We start from the raw sequence: 16,711 nt of genomic DNA, 5'->3' as shown, positions 1-16,711 counted from the left end.
TCAAGCTGCAACTTTTGGAACGAGTGCGAATTTATATGTTCTTCCGATCGGGCCTTCGTAGATGAGATTGAAGGATCCAGCGTTGATATCCTGAATTGCATCGTCCGTCAAACGGTTCGTAATGTGCGAAGGTAGGAAGAGGCGACGATGATGATTCTCGAAGATGATATCGGCGGCAACGGTGATCCCGTACTTGGTTGGTATTTTGATGAGTTTGTTCATCTTGTAGCGGGCGTTTACAGTCAGCTCTTTAGCGTTGACGATCAAGATTGAATTGTTGAAAACTTCCATGTCGTCAGTTCTTTCAAGGTACGGACGATTCCAATTTTCGTGCGCTAAATATTTCGAGTGAAACAAGTTGTTTGCTATATTAAGCACGGATGATTTCAATTTTCGACTGCTATATTTCGCTTCGATAATTCGTCTGCGAATGATTCCACTTTTCGTGTGCCATTTATATATATTAAGTCGGGTTGATTCGACGATTTGTCTGCTATATTAAGCACGGATGATTTCACTTTTCGTCCGCAATATTTCGGTTCGTTCAATCTGACTTTTCATCTACTACTCCTTTATTATTATCGGGGTGATTCCTTTGTTCGTCTGCCACTATAATCTTCTCCTGCTCTTGCATGATTTCATCTTTGAAATAATCACGATAGAAAGATTCCGACATCCACATACACAATCGGAATGCGTTCGACATAGCGCAGAATGGATGTACTAAAGGACACGTATATGCTGTCGACCAACGAGCCAATAGTCGCAAGGACGGACAATCTTTAGTGTCCAAATTTACAACGATACATTTATTCGGCACGAAACCCTTAATGAAATTTCGTTTTTGTTCACCTTTAACATAAAGTACATCGTAGCGGTTCCCGATGCTATTCATTTTTGAAGTGAATTCATCGTACTCGAGAAACCCGCTTTCCCATTCCAAGTGATGATAATTGCGTGTTAACCAGTTGTTTGTCACAACGTCTTTAGCGCTCAACATGCTGCTCGGGAACGGAGGTTTGAATAAATAGAGTTCAGTTTCAGTACACTTCATGTCCACAAGACCAAACTCTTTGACGATGAAATTTCCTTGGCTCCAAAAACCTTGTACATCGAGACAAGCCATCATTTGTTCGTTCCGTTAGTTGCACTTTTACTATTTTCAAATTCGAGGTTTCTTAACTGACGGTTCTCCAGCAGAATTATTTATACTATTTATACGAGGTTGTTTAACAGCGAGGATGTTCCTATTTTCCAATTCGAGGTTTCTTAACTGACGGTTCTCCAGATTTATTTATACTATTTATACGAGGTTGTTTAACAGCGAGGATTTTTCTCAACTCGGTCTCGGCTCCGCAACTTTCATCCACCATGCAAGGATCGTCGTCGATGTCACGATGACCCCAAGGACCAGTGCTAACACCGTCTTCTAAAATACAACGTTTATCGTCTAAGCCGGAGAGGGTTCTTTTTGTACTTTCAAATGAGTATAGTTGATGTTTCCGCGCCCCGATCCTACGCATCGAGGCGCTCATTCTCGATTCAGGATCCTTCAATACTGTGAGAAAATTGGCAAAGTTTAGCGATCTTACCACTGGTGTTGATATCCTTTTTGCCCTTTTCTCTGTTTACCCGTCGCTAAAACGATACGCATACATCTTGGGTCGCAGCGCGACAAACTCAGCAATGGGTATTCCACCCGTTTCATCCTTAAAACTACCCATTACTTTACGGTTTGTCGCGCTGCGACATTGATGACCTTCTGGGAAGTTGGAGGTGTCGTACAAGTGTAGATCTGACATCATATCATCGTAGACGTTCGGTGTAGTCAACTCGTAAATGAACGAGTCCGTATCCATATAGAGAAGTTGAACTTGGTCGGGATTGTACTTCTTAAGCATGTGATTATAGTGGAATTGATACATGTGTACTTTACTCAGATCTAAGATTGAAAAACCAACAATCATTGGTCTGTCTATGACGACCTCTGTTCTCCGTAAATGGTCTGCTACCAATTCTTCTGCGAAAATCGTGCAATCTATGAAATCGACCCGTGAGATGGCTTTCAATATCTGTCTACTGTTTGTGCCTAATTTAATATTCTTCCGCTTCAACGGGTTCTCGATAAATTTTCCGTAGCAAGCGTTGCTGCACAGTTTCAGGAGCGTTTGGTGGAACGGATTCGTAGCGTCCCGTCTCAACCGTGCGTTCAGCTCGATGAAGGGTGCCAAGAAAGGAGCCTGACGGAATTTGATGGCCCGGTTGACGCGCAGGAGTTTCAATCCTTGACCAAGCGCTGCTTTCAACATTACATAGTGGATAACATAGTTGTTTTTATTAGCTAGAGTCGTCAATAGTTTCGTATATTTCCCCGCTCCCGATGGTGGTATTTCGTTCTTGCACAAGAACGGAAGGTCCTTGTGCAGGTCGTGGAGGTGTTCTGGATATTCAATATCTACATCGAGTATGTACCCGAAAGTAGCGTCGTCGGGATGGTTGATTATAGTTTTCGCCAGAGTTAGCAACTCTTCTCCTTCTCGGACCCAAGTGTAGTTATCGTAGGGGAGATGTTTTCTCATGGTATGGGCATAGAGTGCCGTCACATCCAAGTATTGTATATAGTTCACTGGTTTTTTAGGATCAAACTGATCCGGTATCAAAGGATTGTTTGCGAGAGCGTGCCGTTTCACCACCTGTGTTATCCCACCTCGGATCGAGCTCATAATCATGAATACCATATCCATATCATTGAAGAGTTGAATTTTCACATTAGTTATTTTTAAGAAGGCGTCGAAAGCGAAACCGGGTAGCGTTAAGTAGTTGGCACAGTCCAAACCATAATTTTTCATCCCAAAGAGTCGGAACTCCTCGAACACATCGCTGAGGAGGCACACGTCGAGTCGCAAGTAGAAATCTGAATACTCGCCGAGATTACGGAAATTGAAAGTTTGCCAAACTTGGAGAAACCGTTCGTATTCTTCTTCAGAGATGTCCGTTTGAGTCAGGGTGTTGAAGAAAGCCTCTCGCGGTGGTGGACGCGTCTCGTTAAGCTTGGCCGGATTGTCAACGTAATCGTACGGGAACGGAGCTTTCCGACAAACCATGTCGAACTCATTGTCTGTGCGAGTGAGTTTCCTCGTGCGAACGAAAGATTCGCGCGGGATCGTCTGAACCAGTTTATCCAGCGATGCGGGGAGGAATCGGAACGAGTCGATGAACTTGATCGAAAACCTGTTTCCCAGATCGACCGTCATGCTGATGTAATTTTCCACCGTGTGTGGTATTATTTCGACGCGATGAGGATATTTGTTCAGAGCCAGCACTACCTCGTGGAAATCATACCTGCTACCATTGTGCAGGACGACTCTAACACATTTCTCATGTCGGAAAATAAGATTGCAATTTGAACATAAGGCTTTTCGATAATTGGACCTTGTTTTCCCTCCCGCTCTCTTTTGATGGTCATGATCCCTTACCTTTACGATACCTGGTTGTGAGATATCCACCTCACAATGTCCACACCTATTTTCCGCTTCAAATGAGGCCCGGTCTTCATGTGTCATGATTATTTTTCCCTCTTTGTCATTGTAACTCTCACTGATTCTTTCTACCAGAGTGATTATATCGTCCAGAAATTTGATATGTGCCTCTTCGCCACGGTACAGTTTCGGTTCCGTCATTTCAAATTCGGGATCCTCCGTGACGAGGAGGTAAGCGTAAGAATTTGAGATGTGCCGCCTATACGCAGACGCTGGATGCTCCGAGTCACCATGAATTTGCTCTAAGTAGGCTTCAAAGTCTGCATAAATTACATAATTATGTTTTATTTCCTTGTGGTGATTTTCGAATTTGAGGTATCGCTCGTCTGGAAATGAAGCTAGAAATGCGTCTTTGCTTACCAAAGAGCAGAGAACTTTATGTTGATTCAATTCCTCCATCGAGCTCTTGTGTGTAAAGCATTTCTTGCAGATGTAGATACGAGTTTTATGTTTTGTCAACTGATTACGTACAAGTTGTTCAAAGTTACCGATCCAGCAATAATGGTAACTTAAAGGTACGGGGGTTGAGAGACATAGTAGGTCGGTGTGGTCCTCTCTTTCCAGGTCGGCAATTTTAATTGGGTAAACTGTATACTTTTTCTTGTTGCACACCAAACTCTCACGGAGCCCAAATACCGAAACCGATACATCGTTCCTTTTCTCGAATTTGATAATGTCATCTATGCTCGTGGGTAATCGAACGTCCGAGAAATCGTAACGATCGAACAGATTTAAATATTTTTCCGGACGATATTTATCGTTCTCATCCTTCGGGAGGAACTTTCCCAACATTGCGTACAAGAAACAATCGTTTAATTCACCGTTATTTACATTGACAACATTGTTCGTTCGAAACGGAAGCTTAACGTACGTCCCTCCTCGATGTAACGCGTAATAGCGGTTGACACGTAGCTCCATACCCTGTATCTTTTTCAGCACCCACCCGCATCCGTTCATGTGAAAATCGAATGACTCTTTATTGATCTTGGCCCTGAACTTTTCATAATACTCGTCCAGATCCGTTGACGCGAAAATAGCTTCGTTTTTAGTCTTAAACTTTTTCAACTGCATTCCTTCCTTGTCCTTATCATCAGCTTTCTCGTACTCGGCGTAAACTAGTATATTAACCTTCAATGCCTCGCCGGTGAGTTCTTCTTTTATTTTTTTAAGCATGAGGTCTTTAGCCGATAGGAGGTACTCATCGATGATGAGATTCTCTGGGTGGAGGTTTGTGATGAAAAATGTTTTCAACCTGCTTTGACAAGCAGTCTCGACTGGAACAATCGGTACTTTCATCTCGAACAAATTTCTTATGTGACTTGCAGATTCTTCATGTTTTTCTCTTTTATGGTATGATATTTTACACGTGTCACAATATTCTTGATCGTTGTTGTCATCGGTAGGTGATGAGGTGGACATCTTTTCAATATGTTCGGGAGATTGCTCATGATTCTCTCCCTCCGCATAAAACTCATCACAAAGATCACAATGGATGAGCGCGTTGTGCTCCTGTTTAATGTGCGTTTCATCGTTGATACCCTCCTCCTTCTTAATTTGTTCGGCACCATGTTCGTGCTTTTCACTTTGTCTATAAAATTCATCACAAATATCACATTGGATGAAAGTTTCAACATTCTGTTCTTGAGCAGCCATGATAAAGATACTATTTTAAGCTCAAAGTCTTCCGAGTCGGTCAGAAAAGAAAACTTACACTTTCTTTACGTTTGCTAGATTCTGTTCACTGAAAAGATTTCAGAGGGAACAAGTGAATACTATTTTAAGCTCAAAGTTTTATACTATTATAAGCTCGAGATTTTCTGATTTCGTCAGAACAGAAAATCAACACTATTTTCTCGTTTGTAAGATTCTGTTCTCTGAAAAGATTTCAGAGTGAACATGTGAATACTATTATAAGCTCGAGGGTTTCCAATATCATCAAAAGTGAGACTGACGAGTTTTCTACGCGGAGGTAAATATATATATAGTTTCCTCACCGAGCGGAAAGAAACTGTAGACTCATGATTTACCTCGAAGTAAATATAGTAGTATTTGTTAATCACCAAACTCGGTTTCACTCGGACAAACTATGTCGTCATAAGTCGTAACATAAATTACACTTTTATGTAGAGTTATAATTTACCACGGAGTAAATATAGTAGTATTTGATAATCACCAAACTCGGTTTCACTCGGACAAACTATGTCGTCATAATTTGTCCGACTCGATTAGGTCGATTACGTTAGCACTGGACACTGGGGACGCTGGCGGCGAAACTATTATCCACGAAGGCGAAGACATAATGATTCCCCTACCTACTGCGCTTGACTAGAGTGGTTCGAGTAGCTGATGCAAGAGGCGAGAAAGTTGCATCAGCCAGAGTGGTTCGAGTAGCTGATGCAAGAGGCGAGAAAGTTGCATCAGCCAGAGTGGTTCGAGTAGCTGATGCAAGAGGCGAGAAAGTTGCATCATTGTTATCCACCACTTAAGTGCCTCTACCTCGATAACGCCCACTCGAGTCTGTCTGAGTGCTAAATTTTCTCAAGTGTACTTGAGTCCTAACTGTGTAGTCATAATTTGTAGTCGCAATATAAAACTACGCTTTCATACAAGTGGGAAAATTATCAATGCGAGTCGGGGGAACGTATAAATAGTGTCGAGGAAGTGTGATCGATCATTTCAAAACAAGAACTCGTCAAGTATGAACGCTCCAACCCTCAAATCACAATCGATCAGAGCGATGAACACCTTGGATATGGTATATGAGGCTCTCACTTTCAAATTTACAGGAATACGAGCAGAGCTTTTGAACAAGTTTGCCCGACTCCTTTTTCCTGACAAGTTATTCCACCATCTTAAACTCAGCTCAATAGACACTTCCGATCCCGTCGGGTGTTACGGCTTAGTTGAGATAACGGAAAGATTTTGCCTTCTCCTAGAACGTGTCGCAGACGAGCACGAAATAATTTACTTCCTAAAGCAGGGGTACAAGAAAGTAGACGAAGAGGACTGGAAGATAGGTAGACTTTTAAGTGCAATTCGCGTAGTATTATACACAAGAGAGAGAGGAGAGCGGGTCTAGCAGTTGGATTTCGTATAAATAGTATGCATTCTCTTCTCAGTATCGCAAGGAAGAAATCATGATTGATAAAATAATTCTCATCACCATCATCATTGCTGTTGTTGGAGTGAAATCCTCACTGGTGGAAAACTCATCCGAAGCAAACATCACAATGTGCCCTGTCTGTCCGGAAATCAAATGCGCACCCTCTACCTTGACGGATGTTCTTCTATTCATCTTGAGTTTACTGGCGCTCATTTGCTCCGCACCGTACCTGTACTCCAAGTACCTTTCATCGACTGCAAGTTCCGTTTCATCAGGATGGCCCGGAAAAATAACAATCGGAAAGTCGATGACATAAGTGTAGAGTTCGGAGAAGGAATCGATGTTTGTGGTTGACAACCCTCACGTTTTTAGTGCGTTTTCTAAACGCGAACTGTTTTTAAACTGTAACTGTAAATATCCAATAAAAAATAATAAAAATTTTTTAATTCATCAAACTGAACATTGCAATATCCATTCCCCAGTCGCTCATCCCAAAACACAAGGTTCCCGATACGCATCTCCAAGCGCACGCTACTGAAAAATTGAAATTCCCGAATCAGACCCTATTCTCCAGTATCAGATAGCAGGCCCATACTGTAAGATACGGTCTTCCGAATCCGAAAATTTTACAAGTCCGAAATCTCGAAAACCAAAACTCGTATCGAAATTCGGTTAGTACAGTTTTCCGATCTTCAATAGCGTAAAAGAATCGCACCTGTCCGCGCCGGATCGGACGAGGGTGATTTTCCGAAAAATTTTCAATTTTCCCGAATCAGACCCTAATCTACAGTATCAGATACCGACACATATGGTAAGATACGGTCTCTCGAAACCGAAAAATTTTACAAGTCCGAAAATCCGAATTTTTTTGCACAATCTGGCAACAGTGTACGGAAAAATCAACTAATTTCTCGCCCCATCTGGCAACACTGTAAAATGCAATGTTGCAAAATTTCACCAATAAATAAATCATTTATTTACATGCACCACGCGGCAACGCTGCTGCGCCATCTGGAAAAATACACCATTGCATAACCCGAAAAATGAAGGGGCATTATTACACGATTGCATAACCCGCATATTGAAGGGGCAACATGCAATACTTTCTTTTTACAGCGTTGACATATTAAACAATAATCCCTATACAACGCTGTAATTTAATTCATATTTTTCTGCACCATCGTGCAACGCTGTTGGATATTTTACTGCGGTCAAATCCCCATTTTCACCCTACTAAAAGATCCCCTGGTGGAATGATGATTATCAAAAATTAAAAGGTATTGAAGACAACTTAGCTAAATCCTATAGACTTGTTAACGACCTAAATACCTATATTGAGTATAAAATACTTGTGCCGAATTTCAATTGATGGTTGGGAAAAATAAGATGAAACTTAGGAGAATATTCATGGACTCCTTAAATTATAATATGCTAGAATCATCTTTGAAAAAGTTAAGATCCTCAACAAGGCTCTGATACCCTTTTCTAATATCAATGAGGATTGGGTTGATGATTTACTCACTCAATTGACCCCCGATGCCACATTTGAAAAACAATGGACAGACCAATCATATTTTAACAACAATATGAAAAAATTCTATATTGAAGAATTACAATTAGTCCTCCAAAAATTAAAAAAGAAGAGACCAGACCTTGACAAGATTCAAGGAGGCTGTCTAACCCAACTCTCTTCTGAAGCTCAAGTTATTCTTCTCTCCATCTTTAATAATATCCTTCAGTCGAAAAAAATCCCTGACCCGTGGAAAAATATAAAAATTTATCCATCATTGAAAAGAGACCAAGACCCTAAGTTGTTCTTAGTAGTCAGAAAACTTTTCGAAAAGATAATTTTAGACAGGTTACAATATGAACTAGAATCAAAACTTAAACTCTCCCTTTAGTAAGCCGGATTTTGGAAAGAAAAAGTATATGTCAAAACCTACGGAATATCTCCTTAAGGGCCTACCTGGTCGGCCCCACCTGGATTTTGCTGAATGTTTCATATTTTCAAAGTACTACTCATAGGTAGACTCTTTGCCGCATATTTTATCGAACGGAGTCCATACAAAGGCGCAGCAACGCCTCAAACCCAGAATCCTGGCATCAAAAAATAGTTATTTTCGTTGACTTTTTTGACTGTTATCACTCTTCCAGCAGATGATTCCTATGTATTTTTTGCGTACTTTCCATATCTGGCCTTTGAAAAGGCCTCCAAAAAATTTTGAGGGGCCTCACGGTCCCTTGTTGTCATTTTTGTCCCATTTTTAGGGGTTCTTTCAATTTTACACACACAAAACTCAATTTAAACTAAGAACCGTATACATTTTTGAAAAGAATGCAAAAAAAGGATGAAAAATGTTGTGAAACTTTTTCCTATGTTGCCAAATTTTTTAGAAAAATCGTTCCAAAGAGCCAAAAATGGCCAAAATTTGATAAATTGCCACGCCTAAGGTTCAAGAAAGTGGAGTACAACTTTTATATTGACGTATGTGACAGCTCTTAACCATATAAACAATATATCAAAAAAGTACAGTTGTACCTGGATTCCCACGATGTGAAAAGTGACCAGGATGTCGTGTTTAGCAGCCTTTTTTTACTTGAAGGTAACTCCTTTGAATGAACCTGAGTCACTCTCCATGGGCGTGATCTACATGTATTTTTCGACATAATTTTCATTTCTGTCCCTAAAAATGACTTCCTATGAATTTTAAAGGGCCTAACGGTCCATTGCCGCCAATTTTTACCAATATTAGGGTTTTTTTAAGTTCACATTTGTAAAACTTGATTTCATCTAAAAACCGTGTACATTTTCGGACAACACGTAAAAAAATACATACGTAATATCCTACATGGCTTTTCCCTGCGTTGCCAAATTTTCGAGAGAAATCGTCCCAAAGTGCCAAAAATCATCACGTTGAAGGTTCTAGGAAGTGAATTATGACTTTCATGTGGATTGTGGGACACTTTCCCTACGCAGGTTCTGTGGTTTAGTATTTGGCCTGTAGCAGGCATCTTGAGAACCAAGGAGTATCTCCAGGTTACAGGAATAAAGTGGTGTAATGCAGAGAAGGACAAGGTGGAAGCACCTTGAGGGTCCGTTGCGTCACGTTCATCGGAGCCATTACATGTCCGGTGAGACACATTACAATTTTCCATTTTTGATACGTTATTTGTAGTGAAAGAAAACTTGAAATTCAATTCCTAGAATCTTCAATGTGATGATTAATCCAACTTTTGGCACTTGGGAACGATTTCTCTCAAATATTCGGCAACGCAGGGAAAAGTTACGTACGTACTTAGGGACTTTACGTGTGTACTTTTTTACGTTCCGTCTGAAAATGTACGCGGTTTTTAGATGACATTAAGTTTTACTTATGTGAACTTTAAAAAAACCCTAAAATTGGTAAAAATTGGCGGCAATGGACCGTTAGGACTTTTAAAATTCATTGGGAGCCATCTTTATGGCCAGAAATAAAAATTACGTAGAAAAATACATATAGTATATACCCATGGAGAGTGTCTCAGGTCGCAAAACATTCAAAAGAGCTACTTTCAAGTAGAAAAAGGCCGCTAAACGCGACATCCCGGTCAATTTTCACATCGTCGGAATCCAGGTACAACTACACTTTTAGGTAGATTTCGAAGAAATATCTACCTGTTGCAGACGGTACGACCTTGTAATTTTCGCTCAAAGAGCATCGATCCTGAAGCCCTGAGATGAAAAATGTAGGTCATAAGAAAGGTTATATATATATATATATGTAGTTATACATTGTTCATGGCTGTTGTATATGAAAAGATGAGACAAGCTAGATGAGATTTTGGAAGAAATTTGTAAGAAATTGGCTGTACGCGTGCATGTCATTGAAACAGTAGCTCCTGGAATGTTGTTTGTGTGCAGTTTTTATCACCTCTTCCAACCTTGACCAGTGCAAGTTCGCCGGCAGGATCCACGATTTCCAGTCGTAGATTAGAAATAGATACAGTTCATTTGAGCCCTGATGATGGGAGCGATCAGCTCTCGGAACGTTGGCCATTTCAATTTGTATTTAAATCGTTCAAAATTTCTTAAATTTAAAATGTGATTTAGAAATAAAGGAAACGGTTGTGTAATCTCATTTAGTTTGTCTCATTTGTACATATATATAAAACAACAAAAACACAAAAAATCAGTAGGAAACAAGGCTAAAATCAATAAACAATATGCAGGACTTTTCGGCTGGTCACCCGAGCCTTTATCAACCGCTAAAGCACAAAATAAAAAATTAAACCAAGGCTAAAAAACCGCTTACATGAAACGCGTGTGATCAGCCCATACTGAACTATGGTTTCCTGATCGCTGGTCCACCTGAGCTAGGAAACCAAAGGCCTAAAAAGCCTAGGTTGGTTAAAAAGTTTATTCTCAAAATGTTTTGAAATTGAAAACAATGTAGGAAGACTAATGTTGGCCGTTCATTCTAAACCTTTTGGCACCTGAGGATTGAGCAGAATTAAATACCAACTTCAGCTAACTGTTGCTGAAGCAACTTCATCAAAAAAGATTTCATGGGAAAAATGAACATGATTTGAATCTGAACTTTCTTTCCCTCCATAATGGTTCCAAATTTTTCACCAAGAAATGAGCCTGCTAGGTTAAGTAGTAGAGAGGTAAAAAAGAAAAAAAATGCATAAAATCTCACTTTCACAATCCTGAGAAGTAGGGAAGAAAATTGATGACACTCTCATACTAGAGGGATGACCCGGTATCAGAGACATCATTAGTTTATATTTAGGGTTCCCGTCAGTTATGAAGAGTTTCCTTACCTAATTTTAATATTTGCATCTTTAATCGTTTCCCGAGTTGAGTGAGCTTGAGCCTGCGACACTCTCCGTAGATTCCGAACTTCTGACTTCAGGTCCTTGACTTTTTTTTGGAAGCCACGCAATTGGTTATACATTTCTGGTGTTAGCTGCAAATCTATAAATAGAGGTAAAAAAACTTAAACTTAGCATTACTGTGAAAAAAAGTTAGCGTTCAATTATGCTTATTCCATGCATTTCAGAAAAAATTATGTACAACTAAAATTAATTTCGGTCTAAGGTGAGTAGATGAGTACTATTACAGCTCAATTAATTGAATATCTATGGCTGAGGAACAGTATTGCCTACCTGCAAACTGACGATTTTGCAAGATGAACAATTGGAACGGCACAAAACTCATGATTGCAAACAAAGCTGCAAGAATGATTTGATCCAATTTTTTAAATTGAAACCTCTTGATCCGTAGATGAGCCTGCTCACTTCGGTTTTTTCACATTTTAAAAATTCTCTGAATTCAATGGAATATATTTTCAGCGCTTTGATAGGATACAAATTCTGGTTGACATACATTGTAAGAATAAAAAAATCGAACGCTGTGGGCACATCTGAAGATCAAGAGCTTTCATTAAAAGAATTTTTAAAGTGAATCAGACACAGGTAGTTCCCGCGATTGGAAGCAAAACAAAACACATCAACTAAAGTCTGCATGGTGTAGAAAAACTTACCGCGATAGACACTTCTTCCTTCATATTGGCCAGGAGAAATTGACACAGGCTTTGGAGGTGGAGCAGGTTTTAACCGATCTCGTTCTATGACAAAGAATTAGATTTTTCCACCTTAAACATCAGTAGGCAAACATGTTGGTGCCCTATTACATTCAAGAAACTTGATATATATTGTAGGTAACTAAAATATATAGTCTGAATTGGAACCGATTGCAGAAAACATAAAAAAATGTCTTTGATCTGAAAGATAACTTCAGCTGCGCTGCCCTTTTCTTCTTCCAAATTAGTCAACGCAAAAAGAAAATAAGAGGAGCCTAGGTTTTGAAAAATTAAGGGTAGCTTTGTGCCAGGAAATTTCTGGGCACTTTTTGACATCAAATCCGAATTGCACCTTAGCATCTTACACTCCTTGCCAGAAAATTGTCAAATATGACAAAATGTCACCTAAAACCGGCTTTTTTCGCTGCAACTTGCCGAGGGTTGATAAATTTAGCTGCAAACTCTGAGGAACACAAGAAAATTATTACATGAGGAGTTTTCACAGCTTTCAATGAATTTTTTGTTTCTTTCGTCAGATGATAAAATTTTTGACTTCAAAAACGATGCGAGATTAGAATTTGAATTTACTCTGATATTATTAACTGATAAAGTAGGCAAAAAGTTCAGAAGTGGCCTGAATGGTACAAAAAATGGTATAAATTGATTAAATTATCCAAAGTCAAGTGTTTCTGCCCAGAGCCTTCAATTTTCATGATTTTAGTGGAGGACATTCCTGTCAAGTCGTAAAGACCACGTTATTTGAAATTATAGTGGACTCTCGATAATTCAAAATTGAAGGGAATCGGCTTTTTCTTCGAATTAGTGAGGTTTCGAATGTAGAGAGGCAAATGGACGGATTCACGTCAAAAGGAACCAAAAATATCAGTTTATTTCTTCACGGAGGTAAAAATTACACTAAGTTATTATTCAGTATTAATTATTTATATTTAATTTTTAAATTATTAATTACATGTTTACATTTTGACAATCCTATCAGCTCTTTCAGACACCCAGGTACTTAAACAGTTGACTTCGAATTATAGAGGGAATGTACCGTCTTATTTCGAATTATAGAGGGAGGGCCATATTTACTTCCCACACTTTGAATTGCAGAGAGGATTTTCGTCGCAATTTCGAATTATACAGGGTTATCCAAAAGTCACTGACCACCCCTGTAACTTTTTTCCAAATTGAGATAGAAGTTTGAAGCTTTGGGAATGTTCCTCGGTCTAAAGTAGCAACTTTTTGGTCCCCCCAAAATTTTGGGAGGCGGCCCCCCCTAGGGGGGGCGGGGGCTAACTTTTTTTTTTCAAATAGCAACCCCCCTTTTGTGATACCTCATTAGTAGGGTGAAAATGGGAATTTGAGGCCAGTAAATTATCCAACAGCGTTGCATGATTGTGCAGAAAAATATGAATTAATTTACAGCGTTGTATAGGGATTATTGTTCAATATGGCAACGCTGTAAAAAGAAAGTATTGCATGTTGCCCCTTCAATATGCGGGTTATGCAATCGTGTATGAATGCCCCTTCATTTTTCGGGTTATGCAATGGTGTATTTTTCAAGATGGCGCAGCAGTGTTGCCGCGTGGTGCATGTAAATAAATGATTTATTTATTGGTGAAATTTTGCAACATTGCATTTTACAGTGTTGCCAGATGGGGCGAGAAATTAGTTGATTTTTTCGATACAATGTTGCCAGATTGTGCAATAAATTCGGATTTTCGGACTTGTAAAATTTTTCAGTTTCGAGAGACCGTATCTTGCAGTATGGGTCGGTATCAGATACTGTAGATTAGGGTCTGATTCGGGAAATTGGAAAATTTTCGGAAAATCACCCTCGTCCGATCCGGCGCGGACCGATGCGATTCTTTTACGCTATTGAAGATCGGAAAACTGTACTGACCGAATTTCGATACGAGTTTTAGTTTTCGAGATTTCGGACTTGTAAAATTTTCGGCTTCGAAAGACCGTATCTTACAGTATGGGCCTGGTATCGGAGACTGTAGATTAGGGTCTGATTCGGTAATTGGATTTTTGGACTTGTAAAAATTTTCGGTTTCGAGAGACCGTATCTTGCAGTATGGGTCGGTATCTGATACTGTAGATTAGGGTCTGATTTGGGAAATTGGAAAATTTTCGGAAAATCACCCTCGACCGATCCGTTGCGGACCGATGCGATTCTTTTCCATTATCGAAGATCGGAAAACTGTACTGACCGAATTTTGATACGACTTTTAGTTTCCGAGATTTCGGACTTGTAAAATTTTAACGGCATCCACGATAGACCATATCTTACAGTATGGACCTGGTATCGGATACTGGAGTGTAGGGTCTGATTCGGTAATTGGATTTTCGGACTTGTAAAAATTTTCGAATTCGAAAGACCATATCTTACAGTATGGACCTGGTATCGGATACTGGAGAGTAGGGTCTGATTCCGGAAATTGGAATTTCGGACTTGTAAAAATTTTCGATTTCGAAAGATCATATCCTACAGTATGGACCTGGTATCGGATACTGGAGAGTAGGGTCTGGTTCGGGAAGTTAAAAAAAATTTCGGAAAATTACCATCCTCCGATCCATCCCAACCCGATACGATTCTTTTACACTATCGAAGATCGGAAAACCGTACGACCCGAATTTTGAGACGACTTTTAGTTTTTGAGAAAATCCAACTTTCACCTAAGTCGCATGCGTATCTTATATGTATATACGAGTTTTTACGCTTGCTCGAATAAATGGGTTGGTAGTTCACTCTTGACAGGTTGTATGTCCGATTGTGTATGCGCGGTTCTGTTCCTTACATTGTTTTCAGATTGTGTAAAATATTCGGATTTTCGGACTTGTAAAATTTTCGGGATCAATACACCATATCCTACAGTATGGGTCTGGTATCGGTGCAGCCCCCCTCGCGAACCGGATTGTTTAGGAAATTTCAGCACAAGACTACGGGTCCTCACTCTATACGTCCCGAAATCAATGTTCAACGTGAAATATCCGTTGGTTCATGGGTCGCAGAATCATCTGAGGACTCTAATTCACTTGTATGGATCAAGGGTTCAGAAAAAACTTGAACATTGCGGGCAGCCCCCCTCGCGAACCGGATTGTTTAGGAAACTTCAGCACAAGCCTACGGGTCCTCACTCTATACGTCCCGAAATCAATGTTCAACGTGAAATATCCGTTGGTTCATGGGTCGCAGAATCATCTGAGGACTCTAATTCACTTGTATGGATCAAGGGTTTCAGAAAAAACTTGAACATTGCGGGCAGCCCCCCTCGCGAACGGTATGTTTAGGAAATTTCAGCGCAAGACTACGGGTCCTCACTCTATATACGTCCCGAAATCAATGTTCAACGTGAAATATCCGTTGGTTCATGGGTCGCAGAATCATCTGAGGACTCTAATTCACTTGTATGGATCAAGGGTTTCAGAAAAAACTTGAACATTGCGGGCAGCCCCCTCGCGAACGGTATGTTTAGGAAATTTCAGCACAAGACTACGGGTCCTCACTCTATACGTCCCGAAATCAATGTTCAACGTGAAATATCCGTTGGTTCATGGGTCGCAGAATAATCTGAGGACTCTAATTCACTTGTATGGATCAAGGGTTTCAGAAAAAAAACTTGAAATTTCATTGCGGGCAACCCCCCTCGCGAACGGTATGTTTAGGAAACTTCAGCACAAGCCTGCGGGTCCTCACTCTATACATCCCGAAATCAATGTTCAACGTGAAATATCCGTTGGTTCATGGGTCGCAGAATAATCTGAGGACTCTAATTCACTTGTACGGATCAAGGGTGTCAGAAAAACTTAAAATTTCATTGCGGGTTCTCACCCAGCGGTCGTGAGGGAGCAACGAAGTGCTTTAACTCCGTTTCCGTGCTGCGGTCCTCGATGGATGCGTCACGAGATGATCAATATTCAACGTGAAATATCTCTTGGTTTGTGGATCGCAGGATAATCTTATGAATCTTATTCAGTTGTATGGAGTAAGCGGTATACTCGATGACTTCGATTATTTACCACAACTTCATATGAGAATGTCCATGGTTGATGATTTCGATACTATACCACAGATAGAAACGTAACATATCAATAATCGATGGTATTTGCTTAATATGTCGAAAACGGTTCGTCCTAGACGATTTTTGACGAGAACAATCCGCTACATTTCGATTATAAATTCAATGAGAGCACTAGGAAGCCTCTAAAATAGTTAGGAAGCCCAAAATCAATCAATCAATAATTATCTTATTGGAATCCACCGTATTGCTTTCAGGGACGTGTCGTAACCCGTGATGGACCGTTCGATCTAACATTTAAGGTAGGGTAAAAGATCGATATTCAGGTCCAAATTACTTCACACTCGATTATTTTACCATAGTTTTAAATATAGTACCTATATAGTGAGAGTATAGATAAATGTGAAACTCCGAGAATCCATCAGGCCTTCACCGATGCCTCCGCGAATAAAGTCAGGGCCAGAAATACAACCAACC

The 16,711-nt window shown here is 40.0% G+C and overlaps 1 protein-coding gene across 18 annotated transcripts in view; it reads right to left on the bottom strand.

Annotated features, from left to right (window-relative positions):
- Positions 1–16,711, bottom strand: part of LOC109037045 (coiled-coil domain-containing protein AGAP005037) — a 313,866-nt gene that overhangs the window by 102,433 nt on the left and 194,722 nt on the right. For all 18 annotated transcript variants that reach the window (XR_011899170.1, XR_011899171.1, XM_072296272.1 and 15 more), the window contains 2 exons: positions 12,168–12,251; positions 11,446–11,599 (listed from right to left, as the gene is read on the bottom strand). Coding sequence is in view for 16 of the 18 variants with exons in the window: in XM_072296272.1 (XP_072152373.1) it covers positions 11,446–11,599; positions 12,168–12,251 (238 nt within the window). In the remaining 2 variants the exon portion in view is untranslated. The remainder of the gene's footprint in view (positions 1–11,445; positions 11,600–12,167; positions 12,252–16,711) is intronic.

This window comes from Bemisia tabaci, chromosome 2 (genome assembly GCF_918797505.1).
Source record: "Bemisia tabaci chromosome 2, PGI_BMITA_v3".
NCBI lineage: Eukaryota > Metazoa > Arthropoda > Insecta > Hemiptera > Aleyrodidae > Bemisia > Bemisia tabaci.
Note: the sequence above shows the minus strand (reverse complement) of the source record. Positions and strands in the feature narration are given on the sequence as shown.